The 21,146-nt window shown below is 35.1% G+C and overlaps 1 protein-coding gene across 3 annotated transcripts in view; it reads right to left on the reverse strand.

Moving 5' to 3' along the window:
* The window catches only part of LRP1B (LDL receptor related protein 1B), a 1,862,224-nt gene that overhangs the window by 465,015 nt on the left and 1,376,063 nt on the right, over positions 1 to 21,146 (reverse strand). For all 3 annotated transcript variants that reach the window (XM_053214983.1, XM_053214982.1, XM_053214984.1), the window contains exons 36-37: positions 1,990 to 2,124; positions 1,284 to 1,413 (exon numbers count right to left, since the gene is read on the reverse strand). In XM_053214983.1, the coding sequence (XP_053070958.1) occupies positions 1,284 to 1,413; positions 1,990 to 2,124 (265 nt within the window). The remainder of the gene's footprint in view (positions 1 to 1,283; positions 1,414 to 1,989; positions 2,125 to 21,146) is intronic.

The following is a 21,146-nucleotide window of genomic DNA, read 5'->3' on the forward strand; positions in this document are numbered from 1 at the left end:
AGAGAAAAGCAGTTACCAGTCAGCAACTTATTCTTTACCAGCCAGTATACTAAGCCCTGGGGATAGAGAAATAAAGCAAACACACATGACTATTCTCCTCATAGCATAGTAAAGAATAGAGACATTACCCAGTCCAGTGAAAAAATAGAGCTACTAAGCAAATAAATATAAGCAAATAAGCAAATATTAATGCACAGAATTTATAAAAAATGAAAGTACTAGGCACTTTGGTGTCACAGAACAGAATTATCTGATCTATTTACAAAGCCAGGGAAAAACAAATAAAATTTAGCAAAGTAGGAAAGAAAACACTGCCAATAAAGTAAAGAGATTATTCAAAGACTAAGAGTAGAAGAGAATAGGAAATATGTGAACATATTTTTAAAATTATGAAGTCCAGAGATCGACTGTGATACCAAAGAGGCAGTAGCAGGAGTTTGCGACTGAATATTTACATAAGACCTGATGAAGAAGGATCACAACAGAAATTATGGACTTTTCACAAAAGTCAATGGGAATCCCTTGAAAGGATTTATGCAAGCTTTATATGAAAAGAAAAAAAAAAGCAAAAAGAAAAAGAAAACGTCACTCTGCCTTTAATGTTAGGAGATCAATTGTGAAGTCACTGCAGTGGTGTATGTGTAAGGTAAGAACAGATTTAATTAGAGTGGAAGTAGCAAAGATGGAAAGTGGTAGATCGATAATATTTAGAAAAAAAATATTAACAGAATTTGATGGCAGATTGAATTCACTTCCATGTTAGATATGCATAATCTGAGTGCCTATGAAACAACCAAATGGAAAAACAGAGATGTCAAAAAGGCAGGTAGACATATTTATCTGGAACTCCAGGGGAAAAAAATAATACAATGTTTGGAATGAACATGTTGCATGGCGATCACAGACTTGTAAATGGAAACCGAAGCTTTAGAAATATTGAAGAATGAAGTTGGCTATCATTCATTCAGCAAATAATTGAGTACCTGTTTTGTAAACAGTCATAGGGCAGAACTTTAAATTGAGAATCTGGAAATATATTGGTATACTTACTTGGATTTACACATACATTAAAGAAATGCATAATAAATATGACCCCATCAAATATGTGCTAAAATATACACCACGGAGTGAAAATAAACTTTTTCTTGTGGTTAGGTAAGATACTGAGTTTTGTTTCAAACATTATAACTAAAAATAAATATTAATATGGACATCTGGATTTTTTAAATGAAACTTACAAAAACTCACTTAAAACTCAAGGTACACACAAAGCTTAAAATTACCCTTTCTCTGGGTGCACAGCTATAGATCTTGGTTGATCCAGGCCTTGGGAAATAATTACATAACGGAAAGAGCCATTGAGTCTTGCAACTTCAATTAAGTTGAAACCATGGTCTGTCCAATATATGTTACCTAGGAGAAATACACATGTGTTTATAATATAGTTGTGAGAAAGAAAATGATTTATTAGTTATGGCTAAAATTAACTTTCTGAGCATTCACATAACTATCAAGAAATCATTTACTTCCTATATTTATTTTTATGTGTGCATTTCCTAAGCAGAAAGCTGTAAATAAACTGATATGCAAATACTTTCTAATCTCACACATCTGTAGTTTAAACCATAATGAAACATTTATGTGTTACAAATAAGTTGAAACTTCTCACCTAAAGAAGGGATCTATTTTAACTTTCTACTGACTGCAGGCAAAAGAGAACTTCTGACACTTTTGTTTACCTGCCTCACGGTTCTCAGGAGATTTGGGCAAAGTTACCACTACATAATCTACTTCTGCATAAAAACACTTGTCCAAAGGCTCAAAAGCATTAGAAAGAATGAAGCCAAGAGCAAAAGAGACTATTTATCCCTGTGGCTAGAAGTACGAAAAAAAAAATTGTTATGAGTCGGAAACAGAATTTTTATGAAGGAGATTGAGACCCTAACAAAATAGGTGTGAAATGAAAACAGAAAAAGCCATGGATTATACCAGCAATCCAGTCAATAGCTATCCCCTCCACTCTTCCCAAGCCATTGGTAATGATATCTTCTTTCCAAGTCTGATCTCTTTTAGCTCGGCTAATTTTATTGAAGCCCATGTCTGTCCAGTAGATGGTATCATTTTCTATGGATAAGACAGAAAGAAAAAAAAAACAAAAACAAAAAACATACACATACACTATAAAAGGTATCGATATATTGATATATGTATTAGGATCACATTGCATTAGTATTTTGGGTGTACTACGTGTATAAATAGTTTTCAGGACAATTTATTAAAACAAATAGTAATGAATATATTAAAACAACATGAAAGGACCTAGTCAAATGAATTTTTAAAGTACTTTTGAAATATATATGGAAATGACCTATCACATCCTTTATTATTTTTTCTTCATTTTCCTACTCATTTTAACTCAATAAATACTTATCCCACATTATTTTGCAATCTTGATATCAAACCATGCTATTTTGGACCACAGTTTTTGTCTTCACACCCATACCTGTGTCTGAGTCCTCTAAATATAAAAAAAGAATACTATTGGAGACAATCAACAAAGTCTCAAAGTAGAGACAGAATGGAAAAGAAACATGAGGGCATTTCAACTGCATCAAGAGTGTTTTAAGCATAAGGTCATTCAAAATGTATAAAGCCTTAAAAATGCCCTAGCATCCAATTATTCCTTCTGAGGAGCTAGTTTCCCAAATGTCAACTGCAAACCCCTTACATTATTTTTCAAACTCTCATTGGACAAATGGGTTTAAGCATACTTGAAAAATGGCTCTATCTTATCATAGAGTCTTTAAATAACAGTGCTTTTTGAATATTTGAATGAAAAATGTGTCTAAAGATTACAAATGAAATATATTATATGTGCATGCATATGCATAAAGGGTAGCAATTATAGACCAATGATTTTAAAAATAGCCACCAGAAAGACGCTGGGGACAAATCATTAAATAATAAATTTGCCACCAACTAAGTAAGTTTTCGTGTTGTGACCTACGTGGCCATTTGAAGAACAAATCCTTTAAGACCAATATAATTTCCCTCTGGCACAGTGACAGACTATGGAAATAAAGAAAAAGCAATTAGTATAATAAAGCCATTTATCAGTAAGTTTTGAGATTCCATTTCTATTAAAATACAGTCTAAACTCTTTGCCTAATTGAAAAAAGATTCCAAAACCCCCTTGTTCTCAAGAATGGTTAAGTCAAATATGTAATTGTTTGAAGCAGAGCAGGTAACATTTTCAAATATATATCTGGAAAGCAAAAATTTGTTTGATTTTTTCCAATTTTGTAAAAGTATTAGTTAACATGATTTCATTTTGAAAGAGTGAATCAATCAACAACAATAAGCATTATTTTTGCATGAACACTAAGCATTATACCTAATCCAGATCTCTTCCACAAATGTTAGACCCACATATCTAACTGCCACTTAGTATCTCCACTTGTAGCTAGACAAGGAAATCTTGGTATACGAAGGAAAAATTCTGGATTTCTACTGGAAACACCCTTGTCTTATAATCTTCCACAAAGCAACTCCACATGTCACAACAGTATGATAGATGGCATCTCCATCCTTTGTTTTTTGGGCTAAAAACCTCATATTATCCTTGATTACTTTTTCTCAAACTTCACATCTAATCCATCACCCCAATATTCTCATATTCAATCTATTACCAATTAGTTTTGCCCTTTTTATTCTTCTTTCAAATCATATCCATCATCCAACCACCTCTCATACACTCCACTGCTTATAATGTAATCCAAACTATTATTAACTCTTGCCTAAAGTACAGTTGACTCTTGAACAACCTGAGTTTGAACTGTGTGGGTCTACTTACATGTGGATTTCTTTCAATAAATACATTGAACAATATTGATATAGGCACTGACACACAATTTATCTTGTAAACAGATGATAGAAACTCACAGCATCAATAAATTCAGTACTTTCCGTACTGTAAATGTATTTCTCTTACATTTTTCTTAATAAACCTTTTCTTTTTCTAGCTTCCTTTATTGTAAGAATATAGCATATAATACATTGAACATACATATGAAATATGTGTTAAAAGTATGTGTTAATTATGTTATTGGTAAGGTTTCTAGTCAATAGTAGGCTATTAGTAGTTAAGTTCTGAGGGAGTCAGAAGTTATATGCAGATTTTCAACTGTGCAGGGGTCAACCCCATTATTGTCCAAGGTCAACTGTATTGCAAATAGCTTCCTAACTTATTGCCCTGCTTCACTTTTGCCTCAGTACTCCCCTTTCCTCCAGAGTCCTTTTTCTACTTAGGGGCCATTGTTACCCTTTGGAAAGGTAAACAAGATCATTTCTCTCCCTTCCACTCAAACTCTCTAATCACTTGCCGTTTCATCCAAGGTAAAATTAAATTTCCCTCTCATGACTTTCATCATCTACACACACCCTTCAACCTACTCTCACCTGACATCCTTCCACTCTCCCCCTTGCTCATCATCTCTGGTAACACAGATCTTCCTCTTCCTAACACAAACCAAATACTATCAGTCTAAGATTCTTTATATTACTATTTTTGTTTGGAAGCACTTTCCTCAGATATCTGCACAGCCCTGTCTTAGCTTAGCCCTTCTTACTGAAACTTTCCCTGACTAATCTATAAAACATTATTTTCTGGGCATGTTCTACGCCCCTTACCGAACCTATTTTTGTCCTTAGCATTTATTACTGTCAAACCCATTATATATTGGTTTGTTTCTTTAGTGTCTGTCTTATCTCACAGAAATGTAATCTTTGTGAGAGTTCGGGCTTTATTTTGTTTATTGCTTTATCCCTAGCACTTAGAGTAGTACCTGACACATATAGTAAGCCCAAAGTAAATGTCTGGCAAACAAATGAAGGAATGTGATAAGCCACACAAAGACTGTCTGGAAGGGGATACAAGGAAGACATAGCAATTACCAGAAGAAACTTTATATGCTCAATAAGAAGAAGGTATGCACATGAAAAAATTGACTAACAATTCACAATAGTATAGCATGAGCAGCATATACATAGAACAGGTAAGTAATTTTGCAAGATCCATTCACAACAATCTTCACAAGTATTAGGGAAAAATACCCTATTCTGCATATGAATCTTACCTTTTTCTTAATTTTTTTTAATGTTTATTTATTTTTGAGAGAGAGAGAGACAGATCATGAGCAGGGGACGGGCAGAGAGAGAGGGAGACACAGAATCCAAAGCAGGCTTTAACTTTTTAGCACAGAGCCCAACTTGGGGCTCAAACCCACAAAATGTGAGATCATGACCTGAGCCAAAGTCAGATGCTTACCAACTGAGCCACCCAGGTGCTCCTGAACCTTACTTTTGTATTACTCTCTAATAGCTCTGCCAGGCCTGCAAAATCCTACTCCATATATCCAGGAAACACTCTTTCTCACATATACCACTACATCCTGCATATACTTTTATGGTCATATTGAGCTGAAATTGGGGCTTGACATTTCTTCTTAGAAACAGACTGTGAGATAATTCATAGGTAGGGGTTGCAACTGACCCAACTTTTACCAATGTAGTCACAATGTGCAGTAGACACTTCATAAATATTCACTTTGTGAAGAGTAGATTAATTTGTAATGCTGAGGCTGTCTCTGAATGGTCAAGTCCACTTGATCAAAGCAGGGAGAAACTGAGAAGTTTCCCTGTATTATTTCTATCAGGTATATTTGGGAGATCAGTGAGCAAATCAATCATGTGGTGATACAGTAAAGAGGATCAAAAGGACAGAAGAATTAAATCAATCATTCATATCCAATCCCTTATCAATTCTTCCACATACATACTGCATTCCTACACACCCTAAATTAAATAAGTTCACTAATATATAAGAATATGTTTTCAAGGGATGCCTAGGTGGCTCAGTTGGTTAGGTGTGCAACTTTGCCTCAGGTCACGATCTCCTGGTTTGTGGTTTTGAGCCCTGCATGGGGCTGTGTGCTGACAGCTCAGAGCCTGGAGCCTGCTTTGGATTCTGTGTCTCCCTATCTCTCTGCCCCTCACCTGCTCATTCTCTCTCTCTCTCTCTCTCTCTCTCTCTCTCTCTCTCTCTTTCTCTCTCTCAAGAATAAACATTAAACAAAAAATAAAAAAATATATTTTCAAATATCTGCAAAGTGAACACAAATTATGTCAAGAATGTTTTAATTAGGAATAAAATCAGACTGAAAGATGATAAAATTTAACAAAACACTATAAAGACACAAAACAGAAATACATATAAATATAGAAAGGGAAGAAAAGATTCTCATAACTGCCCTGACCCTTATTCCAAAATAAGATTTTTTTTAACTTTAATTATACTTATTCAACAGATACCTAAAAAATATTTGGTATATGCTAAATAATATTGTAGACTTAGGAGTGTGGTGGGGAATATGATGGACAGCCTTTGTAATCATGGAATGCACTTCTGGAGTTGAATTAAAAATAAATTATCTTAAGACATATGATAATTGGTAATGTATAAAATAATTACAAAATTGGAAAATTGAACTTGTAATTTAAGGTAATAATGATTATAATTAGCTCCCCACAGATACAATAAGACACATAGGACATTTAGTAACTATTTTCAAGGATTACATAGAGAGAGAGAGGCCAGCTACTGTGCATTGTAAATACGGTCAGAATTAAAAGAAAATCCACTTATGGTCAGGAATGCAACTGGTGCAGCCACTCTGGAAAATAGTATGGAGGTTCCTCAAAAAGTTAAAAATAGGACTACCCTACGACCCAGCAACTGCACTACTAGGTATTTATCCAAGGGACACAGGTGTGCGGTTTCACAGGGGCACACGCACCGCAATGTTTATAGCAGCGCTATCTACAAGAGCCAAAGTATGGAAAGAGCCCAAATGTCCATTGACAGATGAATGGATAAAGAAGATGTGATATACATATACAGTGGAGTATTATTCTGCAATCAAAAAGAATGAAATCTCGCCATTTACAACTACGTGGATGGAACTAGAGGGCATTAGGCTAAGCGAAATTAATCAGAAAAATACAAATATCATATGACTTCACTCATATGAGGAATTTAAGATACAAACCAGATGAATATAAGGGAAGGGAAACAAAAATAATATGAAAACAAAGACGGGGAGAAAACATAAGAGACTCTTAAATACAGAGAACAAACTGAGGGTTGCTGGAGAGGCTGTGGGAGGGGTAATAGGCTAAATGGGTAAGGGGCATTAAGGAAGACACTTGCTGGGATGAGCCCTGGGTGTTATACATATCATTCCATGAATCACTGGAATCTACTCCTGAAATAATTATCCTACTATATGCTAACTAACTTGGATATAAATTAAAAAATAAATTAAAAAAAAGCCACAAATGATATTTGTCTGTAAAACAAGGAAGAGGCCTACTGACAAGGAGAAAAGTTAAACTTTTTGAGTTAAGCTCAAGAGCTAACCATCTACAGAAATAGATTGTGCATGGTCCTGTCTGAAAATAGGAAACAAGAAACACACGTCTCTTAAAATCCTTTCGCCCTTAGCTGTCTGTATTTTAGGATTAATTAACAAACACTTATTGATAATCTATTGTAAATACACTAGCCTCCATGTTATCTCAGGCTGCTGAGTCCTTCCTAGAAAATTCAAAGTCCTGTTTCCCCGTGTAAATTTACATACTATTTCAGAAAACACGATACCCACACACACAAAAAAAGATAAAATATAACGTATAAGGTTACCCTGCTTCTCTCTCCTAACGAAATAATTACCAGCACAGTAGGAAGATAGCAGATAGTAGGAAGATACAGTGTAAGGAGTTGAGGGTTGGGTTCTTAGCATTTATCATTGTTCTCCTATTAACTGTGAGACTTTCATGATGTTACTTTGTCTCTCCTGGCCTGTTTCCTCATATGTGAATATAATATAGAAATAGAAAGAGAGAGATATACAGATATAAGTAAAAGAAGGTAAAATTTAGATAAACTTTAGGGTTTCTTTCAACTGTGATGTTTTACTGTTAAGATTTAATTTTTCAGTTGCACTTAAGGGAATACAGGATCTCAAACTTCTGTCCAATCTGAACTGCTATATAGATCTCCCTTTTTACTCTGTAATTTTTTTGTTTCTCATTTTAACTGGCTCCATTGTCTGGAGCTAAAAAGAATAAAGCATATGATTTTTCCAAGAATGTGCTACTAAAGGGTATTAAGCCACATTTAATTTTTCAACCACACACATTTACATTTATGCTATTAAATGCTACCTTGTTCCATTTGATCAGGTATCCTGCCAGTTGACATTTTTAAAAACTCATGTTATCCAATGACTCCTTTTTGTGATACCCACAAATTTGATCAGTAGGTTTTCTACATCTTTATCCAAGGCAATAATAAATACATTGAACTGGACCAAAAATATACTTTTGGCATACCACTTTCTACAGTAATTGTGGAGCTCCACCATCCCTTCACATCTGGCTGATTCAACCAGGAAGAACACTTAGTTCAGAAGAAGAGGCAAGAAATCCTCAAGATTCTCTGCTTTCCAGGAACTGGTCCAACATGCTGATCTACTTTGGTTGACAGTGCTTACTTTGGGAGATATGGGGCAAATGGCTTCAAGTAAGGAATGACTTTAGAATGTGTTATTAAAAAGTAAAGGCAAGCTTATTATTTTAGCTTCTTCCTCAGTGGCTATTTTCCCCCCTTGCACTAGTGTTGAGTAGGTCTGATAGGTAAAAATTCCAGTGAAGCCAGTCAAGAGACTGACTTTTGGATTGATCTTTATAAATATTGTAATATATTTGTAAAAGATTTATATTTAGGGTGTTTATCACACATCACCAGACTTTAGTCTTTTGTTTTGTAGGGAATTCTGAAAGGTAAAGTAAATATAACAAATACAATCACAACTTCGCTAGAAGTAATTACATCCAACCTTAATTCTGAGAACACCAAAAGACTGTGAACATTACTGGCTCCTATTATAATTGTTGTTATTATTTTGCAAATAAGAGCAAGTGCTATGGGGATTAGGCAAAAAATGTGAAGATGGAAAGAGTTTCAGATTGTTAATACTGGATTAAAAGGAGCTATAAAGAAAATGAAAGAGAAATAGGTGAAGGAAGAAAGGAAGGGAGGAAGCGAGGATGGAAGGAATCACACATCTATTTTATCATTGGCAGAGCCATGTGATTTAACAGAGAATATTAGGCATAGGAGAACAGTAAGATAAACTGAGGCATTCTAAAAATATACTTTTAAAACTATTCTAATTGGTCCTTGAGGGAGACATTCTTCTATTATCTTTTATCAATATATTGCTGATATATTAAAATGATTATCACACTATGTAAAAAATGTGACTATATTTTGGATCTAGAACCTAGTATGAGAAAGACTACTGGATGGCAAAAAAAAATTGTCATAGTGACGATGTAAAAATTAGAAGTTACCCCACAATTTATTTTTAAAAATATTACTATAAATTTCCTTTTGCCTTAAAAAAAAACTCTAGCATAAACAAATCCTTCTCAAATGATCTGAGTTTGGTCATTAGATCTGGTGATAAGGATAGATTCTAGTACCTAGTTTCTAAGGCAATAATTTAGTGAATGAGGGCATGGAAGCCCAGAATCTGGTTGACCTCTAGGAGACTTACTTTTCCCAGGTTTGTAAACTAAGAAAATTATATAAATTATAGAATTTATATATATTTATAAAACTAGATAAATTTTACAGGGAACAATCTTTAGTAACAGGTTCTGCTAGTACCTTCGTAGAGCTTACACAGAACGTGTTAAGAAGGTCAAGTTAGCTACACAACACAAAGAATTACTTAAGGACAGTTCCAACTTGTGAGTACTAAAATTCACAACTGTGTTTAGCTGCTTTGTTGAATTTCTTTGTTTTCATCTTGTTGGACCCATTATACTCTATCCCACACTTTAAAAGCAAAGACATTAGGGGCACCTGGGTGGCTCAGTTGGTTAAGTGGTTGACTTTGGCTCAGGTCATTATCTCACAGTTCATGGTTTGAGCCCTACAGAGGCTGGAGTTTGTTTCGGAATCTCTGTCTCCCTTTCTCTCTCCCCTGCCCGTGCTCTGCCTCTCACTGTCTCTCAAAAATAAATAAACATTAAAAAAAATTTAAAACAAAGACATTAATGCTCAGTTCCAAAAACATATGATAACTTACCGGAAGTTCTATATAAAGTATGTCCTAGGTTCTTTTTTTTTTTTTTTTTTTTTTCAATTTACTTTGAGAAAGAGAGGCAGAGAAGGGAAGGGGTGAAAGAGAGAGAAGGGAAGGAAGGGGCAGAGCAAGAAGGATAATCTCACAAACCATGAGATCCTGACCTAAGCCAAAATCAAGAGTTGGACCCTTAACCAACTGAGCCACCCAGGCACCCCACTGTGCCCTGGTTTCTTGATAAACTTCAGGCTTAGGTTCTAGATTGTTATATCTATGGTCATTCAACTATTGTCAATTAGAGTACTCTCCATTACTTTATAGGAAAAGCTGTTAGGATTTTATTTATGTATTTTTAGCTTGTGTTGTTATATACAATACAATATTAGCTGTAAGGAGTCACTATTAAATTCATGGTGCTGATGTTTATCCAGAACCTGCACTTTAACTTTGATTATTGGGATCAGAAAGAACAATATCCCTCACCCTGCCAACCCTCCAACCACCAGCTTTTACTTGGACTTTAATTATTTACTATCGCTTCCAGATGAGCTGGTTGCACACACCTTTCCCCTTTTGAGGTCAGAAATATGTGCCTTCTCCATGGTTTTTATTGTCATTTATCAGCAGTGGCCCTAACAGGCAGGCTGAGAAATTTGACTGTTATTCCATTTACAAAGGCTTCCATGCAATTCATTAAATTCTAACTTAGTTAAGATAATGATTTCCAAACTTATTTTCATTCTAAAACTTTGACACTTATGACTGTTACCTCTAATCTAAACCCTATCTTTTGTTCTTTCAAAAATCACCTTGTAATTTTTGGAAAGAAGAGACTTTCTCATATCACCCCTACATTTTCCAGTCATCATACATCTCAATGCAATTATTTTGTTCCTTTTCTATGTAATTTCAATCCAGATACTGGATTCAGAACTTTGCCGAATCCACTTTATAAAATCCCACCCACACATGAAATACAAATACAACAGAATTAATCGAAGCATGTGATAGGGAAATATATTATAACAACATAAAAACTTCAAACTCAAAATTAGATACTTTATTCTAAAAAGTGCTCTGGCCATACCCACCAGAGGTGATTTTCAGTGGCAGCTTCACATCGCATGCTAGCCTCAGCTCCTCTCCTCCATCTCATCTCAGTGTCTCATTTCCTCCCCTTTCAGATTACCCTGTCTCCAAAAAGAAACCCTCTATAACTACTGTCCCCAACCTCAGCAACAGGTTTGCCTTTACACAGGTAAACCTGTGTCAAATGACTGCCCATTAGTATTGCCTCAAGAAGCTCAAAACAAAACAAAGAAAACAAACAAACAAACAACAACAAAAAAACCCCACTAAATATACAGACACACCTCAGAGATTTCAGATTGTTTAGTCTGGGGTAGTGTGCTGGTTGAGAATTACTAGTTAACTCATCAAAAGTAAGGATAAGAAGAAAAAACACTTATTATTTAACAGGGCTCAAGATCTTGTGAGGGACAGACACTGCTATTGTAAAGTGCTACCTAATCCCCATTACAATCTCACTGCTGTTAATGGCTCATTCCTAAAGGGAACTGAAAAGAGAAAAGAGGGACAGAAGAGCTTGGCACCTTCTCCAGAATATCACATTGGGGACTTTTTTTTTCTCCAGTTGGAGGAGGTCTTTAACTTTGGGGGGATACACACACACACACACACACACACACACACACACACATATAATATATATGTATATATAATGCATGTGTGTATATATATATATATATATATACACACACACATTGTATATATAATGTATACATATATGTATTTTTAAATCTGTTCAGTTAGTTCTAATGAGACAAGAAAACTGAAAGGACCCCATAAAATAAGCCATTTTTTTTTTTTTTCCTTTACTCTGGCTTCGACTCTAGCTGTGTAGCTGTGTGTGGCTTACAACTGCATCCCACTCCACATGTGCCTTGTAATGCAAAGAACATAAGTCCTATGTGTTTGGGAAAAAGAGATAATGATATCTTTGGAGTCTTTCAGCACAATAGATAACATCTAAGGACTGAATGGGTGGGTTGTCATGTTCTCCCAAAACTTTGACTCCAAACACCTTGATACCAAGACCCTTGGGCTTCAGGGAATGAATGACTTATGAAGGACACTAGGACCTGGTCTTTATTCTGACCAGTTCCTGGATGCCTGATTGCCAATAAAAACTCCAGATCCCAAGCAAAGAGGAGACTCCCTCCTTTCCTTTCTGAGTCTCCTAGACAGTTTGCTCTATGTCTTCAATAAACTGTGCTTTCACCTCCTACTGGCTAATGTTTGATTTCCATCTTGGCTGGTCCTGCTTGAGCCCCCTTTGGGTCCTTGGATCCTGACCACCTGCATCATTGATATGTCACTGGCCCCAGATTTGTTAGAAATCACTATTCTTCAATCTTTGCCTGAGTCAAGCTAAATCACAAGGCAGGTCTAGATTACTTTGATGGGGGGGGGGGGCGCCTGGGTGGCTCAGTTGGTTAAGCGGCTGACTTCAGCTCAGGTCATGATCTCGTGGTCTGTGAGTTCGAGCCCTGCGTCGGACTCTGTGCTGACAGCTCAGAGCCTGGAGCCTGTTTCACATTCTGTGTCTCCTTCTCTCTGACCCTCCCCATTCATGCTCTGTCTCTGTATCAAAAATAAATAAACGTTAAAAAAAATTTAAAAAAAAAAAGATTACTTTGATGAAGGAGCATGAGGCAGGCTAAGGGGCAAAGCACAATCTAGCACACACCTCCCTGCCCCCAAGGTGGGACAGGTATAATATTTCTTGGATACTGCAGGCTACCCCAAAACAGGAAAGGACCAATGGAAAAAAAAAAAAAAAAGGTTAAACTGAAACTGAGTAAGAGCCTCCACCAAAAAGGCAATCCCATGAAGAGCCTATAGTCGAGGAACTCCCTACTGTCTTAATGGTAATGCTTTGCTAGAGGGAAAAACAACCTTAGATTGTTGACAGCTAGGCCTCCAGTAACCTTGAGTGTTTAGCATATGAAAATCCCTTTAGAAATACCCTCTCCCCCAATTCCATAAAACTGTTACCCCCTACATTTTCAGTGCAGCTCTTTCAGCCAAGGGATCCTGTCCCTATGCTTTAATAAAATCACCTTTTTGCACCAAAGACACCTTCAAGAATTCTTTCATGGCTGTCAGCTCCAGACCCCATGAATCCTCACCATCACCCCAAAACTATCAACTTTGAGTGTAGATCCTTCTCCATTCTCAGTAAGCTGGCTTTTATTGAACTATATCCTCTACCAAAGGTATGTATCTATTCTTCCCTTTATCTTTTTTTCTTTTAGATTATACAGACATTGTGAGCCCTGAAGTTGATCACATTCCTATGTTTGTACTAGTTACTATACATATGAACTTCCAGCAAAAATAGAGAATTTTACAGCATCCAGTTTATCTCTAGTTCCATGTTATTTTTCCCTAATTTTTCTCTTAGCACTCATTCCCTCACATCTTAATTGTTTATCTTAATGCCATTCCTATATTTTTGAAAGTACATATAATAATTTTAGAATAAGAGGAGCTATATATATTTTAACTTATCAGATCATACATTATACATATGTGACATCAGAGTTGGGTATACACACTGTACAGAATGGCTAAGAAGACCAAGAAAAATCCAAGACAATATAAGAAAAATGTTAAAATGGTAGTTTTTACATTTTTGTTTCTTATTTTTTTTATAATTTCTATTTTAGTGTATATTTTATAATGTATTAGATCATAATATTTAGTGCAGTAATAACACACTCCTTACAAGTTAATAATTTTTTAATAAAATAATAAATAAAAACCATGGATTTTAAGTGAAATCTCTTCTTGTCTAACCAGTAGTTTATATGATAAATAAGAAAGGTTTGCTACCGCCACTGTGGCTGCTACTTTCCAATAGCACCCTGTGCCATGCTCTGTGCTATCATGGCGCACCAGTTGAAACCACTGGAGCAGACTATGAGTGTTATGGAAATTGAGAGGAAGGCAAGGTCAGTCAAGGGCATCAGGAAAACTTCAGGCAAGCAGTGAGGCTTTCACTGACCTTTGAAGAGAGGGTAGCATTTGGATTAGCATTTGGAGAAATGTACAATATAGTTTACACAAACCTAGTTGAGATAAAGAACCAATTTAATTAATGTGGTCATCTTCAAATCATAGGAAGGATGACAAGCATTTCAAGAAGATTGGAGAACAAAAACTGTGATGACAGCCCTTTGTGAAGCCATCAGATACCTATGTACAAATATGAAGTTTTACTTTGTATTCTTTTCCAACTTTGAAAGCATTTCTTTAAACATTTTGCAGGTTAATAAGGACCCAAGTTCTCAATATTTCATATTAAAAGGATTCAATAATAAAGTGCTAATGAATTACATTTGTTTCTTTCATTTTGAGAAAGGCAAATCGATACAAACGTTAATGGGCAATTTTCTTACAGCAACAAATCACTAAAGAACTCCATCCTTGTGAGTAAATAAAATAAAATCAGCAGACTTCAAAGGTTTTAGATATCTTAATCCCCTTAAGGTACAATGTTATGAAACCTTAGATAATGTACATTCTCTTTTAAATTGCTCTTTTATCAAATAAGAAATAACATGCCCATCTAGCTTTTGTGTCCTGAATAGAATTTGCATTAAACATACTTATTATAAAAGCAATCCCATTTTCAGGTTTTGAACTGTTTCCTCTCAGGGTAACAAAAAGAAGCTTTCACATTTTCTTAAGCATTCACTGTTTTTTCTCTTCAAAGCAATTGCACCGTGCTGTTTTTCACATGCATTAAGCTAGTTTTCACAGCCCTTGTGTTCCTAATTTTGTCTTTCAGGTAGCATATAAGAACTAAAATGTGCTGTCACAGTCTCTTCCTCTTCAGATTAGAAGAGGACCAATAGCAGCTCCAAGGAGAAATTGTTTTAATTTATTCTTTTTCAGATTTTCAAAGCTAAGCTATAAAATTGAGACAGCATGTTGAATAGATATGTCTTCAGGGGACACCTACTCAGACATTTCTTCAGGAAACCATCAACCCATTTCAGAAAACAATGCTATGTAATTTCACTTTTATTTTTTAAATAGGGAAAGACAAAAATCTTGTTCCTTAAATGCTTGGTTTTTATATTATGCCTCAAATTAGTAAACCAGACAAAGATGGAGTGTATATGTGAAAAACAGAGGCTTTCTAAGCAAATATATACATTTTTTTCATCATCACTCCTGGTGAAAAAAATATCTTACTTAAGAAGTTTACTGAACCTGGGTGCTTGGGTGGCTTGGTTGGTTAAGCGCCCGACTTCGGCTCAGGTCATGATCTCAAGGTTGGTGGGTTCAAGCCCTTCATCAGACTCTGTGCTGACAGCTCGGACCCTGAAGCCTGCCTTGGATTCTATGTCTCCCTCTCTCTCTGCCCCTCCCCCACTCATGCTCCATCTCTGTCTCTCAAAAATGAATAAATATTTTTTAAAAATTAAAAAAAAAAGAAGTTTACTGAAGAGAGAAATGTAACATAATAACTAAAGGCTTGGATACTGTGTTCTGACTTCCTAAACTGAAAAGCTCAGTGGATCTATGACATGGGTAAATTACTTCATCTTTCTGGTCAGTTTCCCAGTATATAAATAGGTAATAGAGATGTTGTGAGGATTAAATAAATCCAATCTTGGTTAAAGCACTTAACATCTAGTACATAATATAATAAATTATCAACTATCAAAATTTAAAAACACAAAGTATGTAATAAAATAAAAAACTATACAAATTTGGTATCAATTTGGTAATTTTATATGCTTTTAATTTTTTTTAACATTTATTTATTTTTGACAGACAGAGACAGAGCACTAGTGCGGTAGGGGCAGAGAGAGAGACCCAGAATCCGAAGCAGGCTTCAGGGTCTGAGCTGTAAGCACAGAGACCGAAGTGGGGCTCAAACTCACGAACAATGAGATCATGACCTGTGCGGAAGTTAGACCCCTAGGCCACTGAGCCACTCAGGTACCCCTAAATTTTCAGATAAGAGAACATGGTTAAATAATTTTGAAATTTTATGTTATGCCTGATTTGTATAACAATGCTACCCAGGCACCCAATGCTTTTGAAATTTTAATAAGGTTTTAGTTTAACATCCTAACATCTTTTATAAATTTAAAATTTTAATCTTACCAATATTAAATGAAACAGAAAATGCCTTGAAAATAATCAGACATTGCTATATATTTCCAGTCACCATCTATGACTTTTTATATTAAAATTTAAGGGGCACCTGGGTGGCGCGGTCGGTTAAGCGTCCGACTTCAGCCAGGTCACGATCTTGCGGTCCGTGAGTTCGAGCCCTGCGTCAGGCTCTGGGCTGAAGGCTCAGAGCCTGGAGCCTGTTTCCGATTCTGTGTCTCCCTCTCTCTCTGCCCCTCCCCGTTCATGTTCTGTCTCTCTCGGTCCCAAAAATAAATAAATGTTGAAAAAAAAATTTAAAACATATTAAAATTTAACATTGATTTGGATGCACAGTAGCATTTCATATTTTCAGAAAGGCAAAGTTAACTTTACTATGAAAAGTTACACAGAAAATTTGGTGTAAGAAATGAAATTGTCAGCATTTATTGTACTTAAGGGTAGGCCAAAAATTCAGGATAGGAAGAAGTCGTTATTAACACCATTAAGGAATCAATAAAATTTGTCCTAAATGGGCATTTTAAATGCCTATGCATATCATTTAAATCATATGTGACAAATAAATATGAGAATCTTATCATACCAATTATTCTCTAGTTTGACTTCACTACTGAATCGTACCTAACATGATAATAAACAGTCTATAAATGTGCACTGCTTGGATTTTCAGAAACAATGATTCTTTTTATAAACAAATTCCTGTTAAAAACAGAAAAAAAATATAAATCAATAGTTTTTGTTGAGAATTGTATGTATTATAGAGGATGCAAAAATGACCAAGAAGCCTCCTTCAATCGTTCCAGAGATTCAATCACCCTCGTGTAAGTACTCGGCAGTCACATACATTACTTAACATTCCATAGTGAATCAAAATTGCTTCTCAACCTACACTGGGAGAACATTAGAGAATACTCTGTATTCTCCCTCTAGTTAACTCCACAGAAGCCAGTGCAAAACTATGGGCTGTATAGATATAAAAGCTCAATGAATGAATGATCAAGTACGACTGTCTCATTCTTACCATCCGAATGTTCAAATTCAGCATGGCAGATAAACTCATTCTAGCTACCCTCAATCTCCTCCTTTACCTTTTATTCTATCAGTTGATGAGAGGAACAATATTCCTCACCCAAACTAAAAACTTGAGAGGTATCCTTGATTCTTTCTGTATCTATTTACCTTATCCCCACATTTAATCAATTACCAAGTTCTGCATGTTTTAATGCTTCTTTAAAAAAAAAAGTTCACTTATTTATTTATAAGCAACAGTGTGAGTGGGGGAGGGGCAGAGAGAGAGGGAAAGAGAGAGAATTCCAAGAAGGCTCCCTGCTGCCAGTGCAGAGCCCCATGGGGTGGGGGGGTGGGGGGAGGACAGGGGGCTTGAACTCACAAAACTGGGAGATCATGACCTGAATCAAAACCAAGAGTTGGATGCTTAACAAACTGAGACACTTAGGGACCTTTTGTTTTTTTTTTTTTGTAATCTGCATATCGCACTACAGTTTTATTTAGGTCCTCACCATATTTCTTCTGAATTATTTCAATAGCCTCCTAAATGGTCTCCAGTCCTTTAATTGTTATTCTCCTTAAACCCATTCTCACAACTAACAGGGTAACTTAGCTAAAATGCAAACCAGATCTTATCACTGTTCCTACTGTTAGGTTTCTCATGACCCCAGGATAAACATCATATTCCTTAATAAGTCATATAAGGCCACCTATGATCAAAAACAGTGGCCTCCAAACATTTTTTTAGAGTATAACAATTTGAGTATCCACCCTTTATATATTTTTTCTTCCATTATACATGTACACACACATGAATCAGGCACAATGTAAATTTGTTAGAGAAACAAGAAAACATAAACACTTCTAATATTTCCTCCTATCTAACTTATTTAGTTACAGGGTGTGCACCTTGCTTCCCTCTTAGAAAGATTCAGCCCATAATACTTCTTTGGTTTTTCTAGTACACCTTCCTGCCTCAGGCTTGACTCTAGCTGAACCAGCCCTCGCTCACTGTACACACACCCATCATATTATTTCTCACTCTATGCCTTTTCTCATGTCATTTTTTCTACACCTCTTTACCCAAGAATCCATTATTCAGACATTAAGACTCATGTCTTCCTCCTCCAGGAAGCCTTCTTGACTATCCCAGTCTAGGTCACTACCCTGCTTGCTGCTCTCATAGTAACCTGTGCTTATCTCCAATACCTGTACTTAGAATACTGCACAGCTCACTTTCTATGCATCATCGTTTCCAGTAGACTGAAACTGGTTTTTGTTCATCTTGAATCCAGTGTCTTTCTACAGCTTTCCGTAAAGAATAATTGAATAAATGTTGACATCCAATTAACAATAGTATAAATGGAATCAAGTAAATGGTAAAAAAAAAAAAAAGTTAAAGCAGAGGATTATCTACAGCAAAATATGGTAAGATGGAATATAATTTCTGAGAAGTAATTCCATAAGGTACTAACACTTTAGCCAATTATCAAATCAGTTAAAGAATATGCATTGAATGGCCAATTTGTGAAACTAGATATTCCCTCTGGCAAATCATTAAAATCAGGTGGCAGGATATAATTATAGTAAGCACCACTATAATAAGTTTCATTATATATCAACAACTATAAGTTAAATGAACAAAAGGTGAAGTTCGGGAATCATAGCACTTTTTGAAGTTCTGAATATTTAAAATTAACAATGTTTGACAAGCTATACACAAAAAGATATAGTATTTGTTTCCTGTTGTTTAGCACCACTCCATAGTGCAATCCTATGATGTCTTGGATTTGCTTGAATTAGATAAAACAAACCAATCATGAATTGAAACAGGTGATGGGACACATGGAGGGTTTAGCATACTCAACTCTCTACCTTTTTATATATGTTTCAAAGTTTCCATGGTGAAAGTTTAAAAAGAACTCCAATAGACTGAAAGAAGTTTTCATTTCTTATTCCTAATCAAATTAGGAAGCTTTTATGGTAATAAAATATATAAATAATCTCTACTCTTTAACATGACTTGGATGGAACTCTCAGTATCTTACCCATGCTGGAAATTAACAAAATTTCAGAAAGATTTTACCTGAACTATATACTATACTAACCACAAAATTACCCCTCCCCCCACCAAAAAAGCAAAACAAAAACAAAAACAAAAAATCCCTGAAGCAAAAAAAGTATTTATACAAGCTAGGCTTTGGAGGGTACATACTAGAAATAATCATATTCTTGGTCTTAGTAGAATCAGCAACAGGTTTACTAGAATTATAGTCTTGAAACAGTACATGTAAGAGGGTGATTTTTCAACTGAATTAGACTATGCTAATTGATAGACTATGCTAATTAATTGACTATGATAGAAGGTTAGAAATTTGATTTGAAAACTAGCAAGGATAAAATGAAAACAAAATCCCTATATCAGCTTGCATTATCAGGTAAATGAAGAGAGATATAATTTAATATTAAAAAAATAACAATTAGGTAGAGTCAGACATTTTAAAAAAATGTAAAACATCCCAGAGAGATAAAGAAAAACAGAACTCCTTGAGATATTTTCACTCAGTGAGAATACAAATGAAATCCTTTCAGAAAGTTTGTGATAGAACATCTTAAGAAGGGTAGATCAAAGACAAAGACTTGTTCTGAAGTAACTAACTTGAAATGTTTTCAATTACCAAAGCAGATATATAACAATTCTTTCTATAAACATATGCTATGTATTCGTGTGTTCGTAGGTGTGTGTATATTCTTTGCTCTTGCTATATTACCTTCAGCTCCAAGCCTCTTAGATTTAAAAAGAAAAACAGGAGCATCTGGGTAGCTTTTGATATTGGCTCAGGTCATTATCTCATGGTTTATAGCATCAGAGCCCCGCATTGGGCTGTGAGCTGACAGAACTTAGGATTTTCTCTCTCCCTCCCCTTCTAACTCTCTACCTCTCAAAATACATTTAAAAAGTTTTTTGTAAAAAGGAAAAAAAATACAGTTATAGGCTAGTAAATAAATATGTCTACAGAATCTAATGCTTAAGAAAAACTAGTGAATGGACCTGCCCTCTTCCAATGGACTTCAAGTTGAGTCAGTGCATGCCATAAATAAGACTTTATTTATGATACATTTGAAGCAAAACATTATCCTACAAATTTTACAGTGTAAATCTTATTTTGTTGTTGTTTTACCCTAACTTATATGAAAATTAATGATTAAATCAGAAAGCTAAGTAATGAAAACTATGCTCCACAAAAGCTATGTATGTACAAGAAAGTCCTAAACATTATTCATAAAAGCCACAAACTAGAAATGTGCATAAACGTTCATCAATAAAAGAACGGATAAACAACCTATGGTGTATTTACATAATCGGGTATTACTCAATGATAAAAAGAGACACTACTAACACATGCAACAATATGATGATCTGAAAAATATGGTGTCAAGAGAAAGAAATCAGATGCTAATGCATACATTTTGTGTAATCCCATTTATATAAAATTCTAGAATAGACAAAACTAACCTATAGCGATAAAGATCAGATCAGTGATTGCTTCTCTGAAGAGGAGCAAGAGAGAACTTTCTGAAGTAACACAAATGTTTCATGTCTTGCTATTTATTCATCAAAACTGAATGAAAGGCACACTTAATGTCTGAGCATTTTACTATAGGTAAATGACACTTAAATACAGGAAAAAAAAATCAAAGTATAGA

This window comes from Acinonyx jubatus, chromosome C1, assembly GCF_027475565.1.
Source record: "Acinonyx jubatus isolate Ajub_Pintada_27869175 chromosome C1, VMU_Ajub_asm_v1.0, whole genome shotgun sequence".
NCBI classification, from domain to species: Eukaryota; Metazoa; Chordata; class Mammalia; order Carnivora; family Felidae; genus Acinonyx; species Acinonyx jubatus.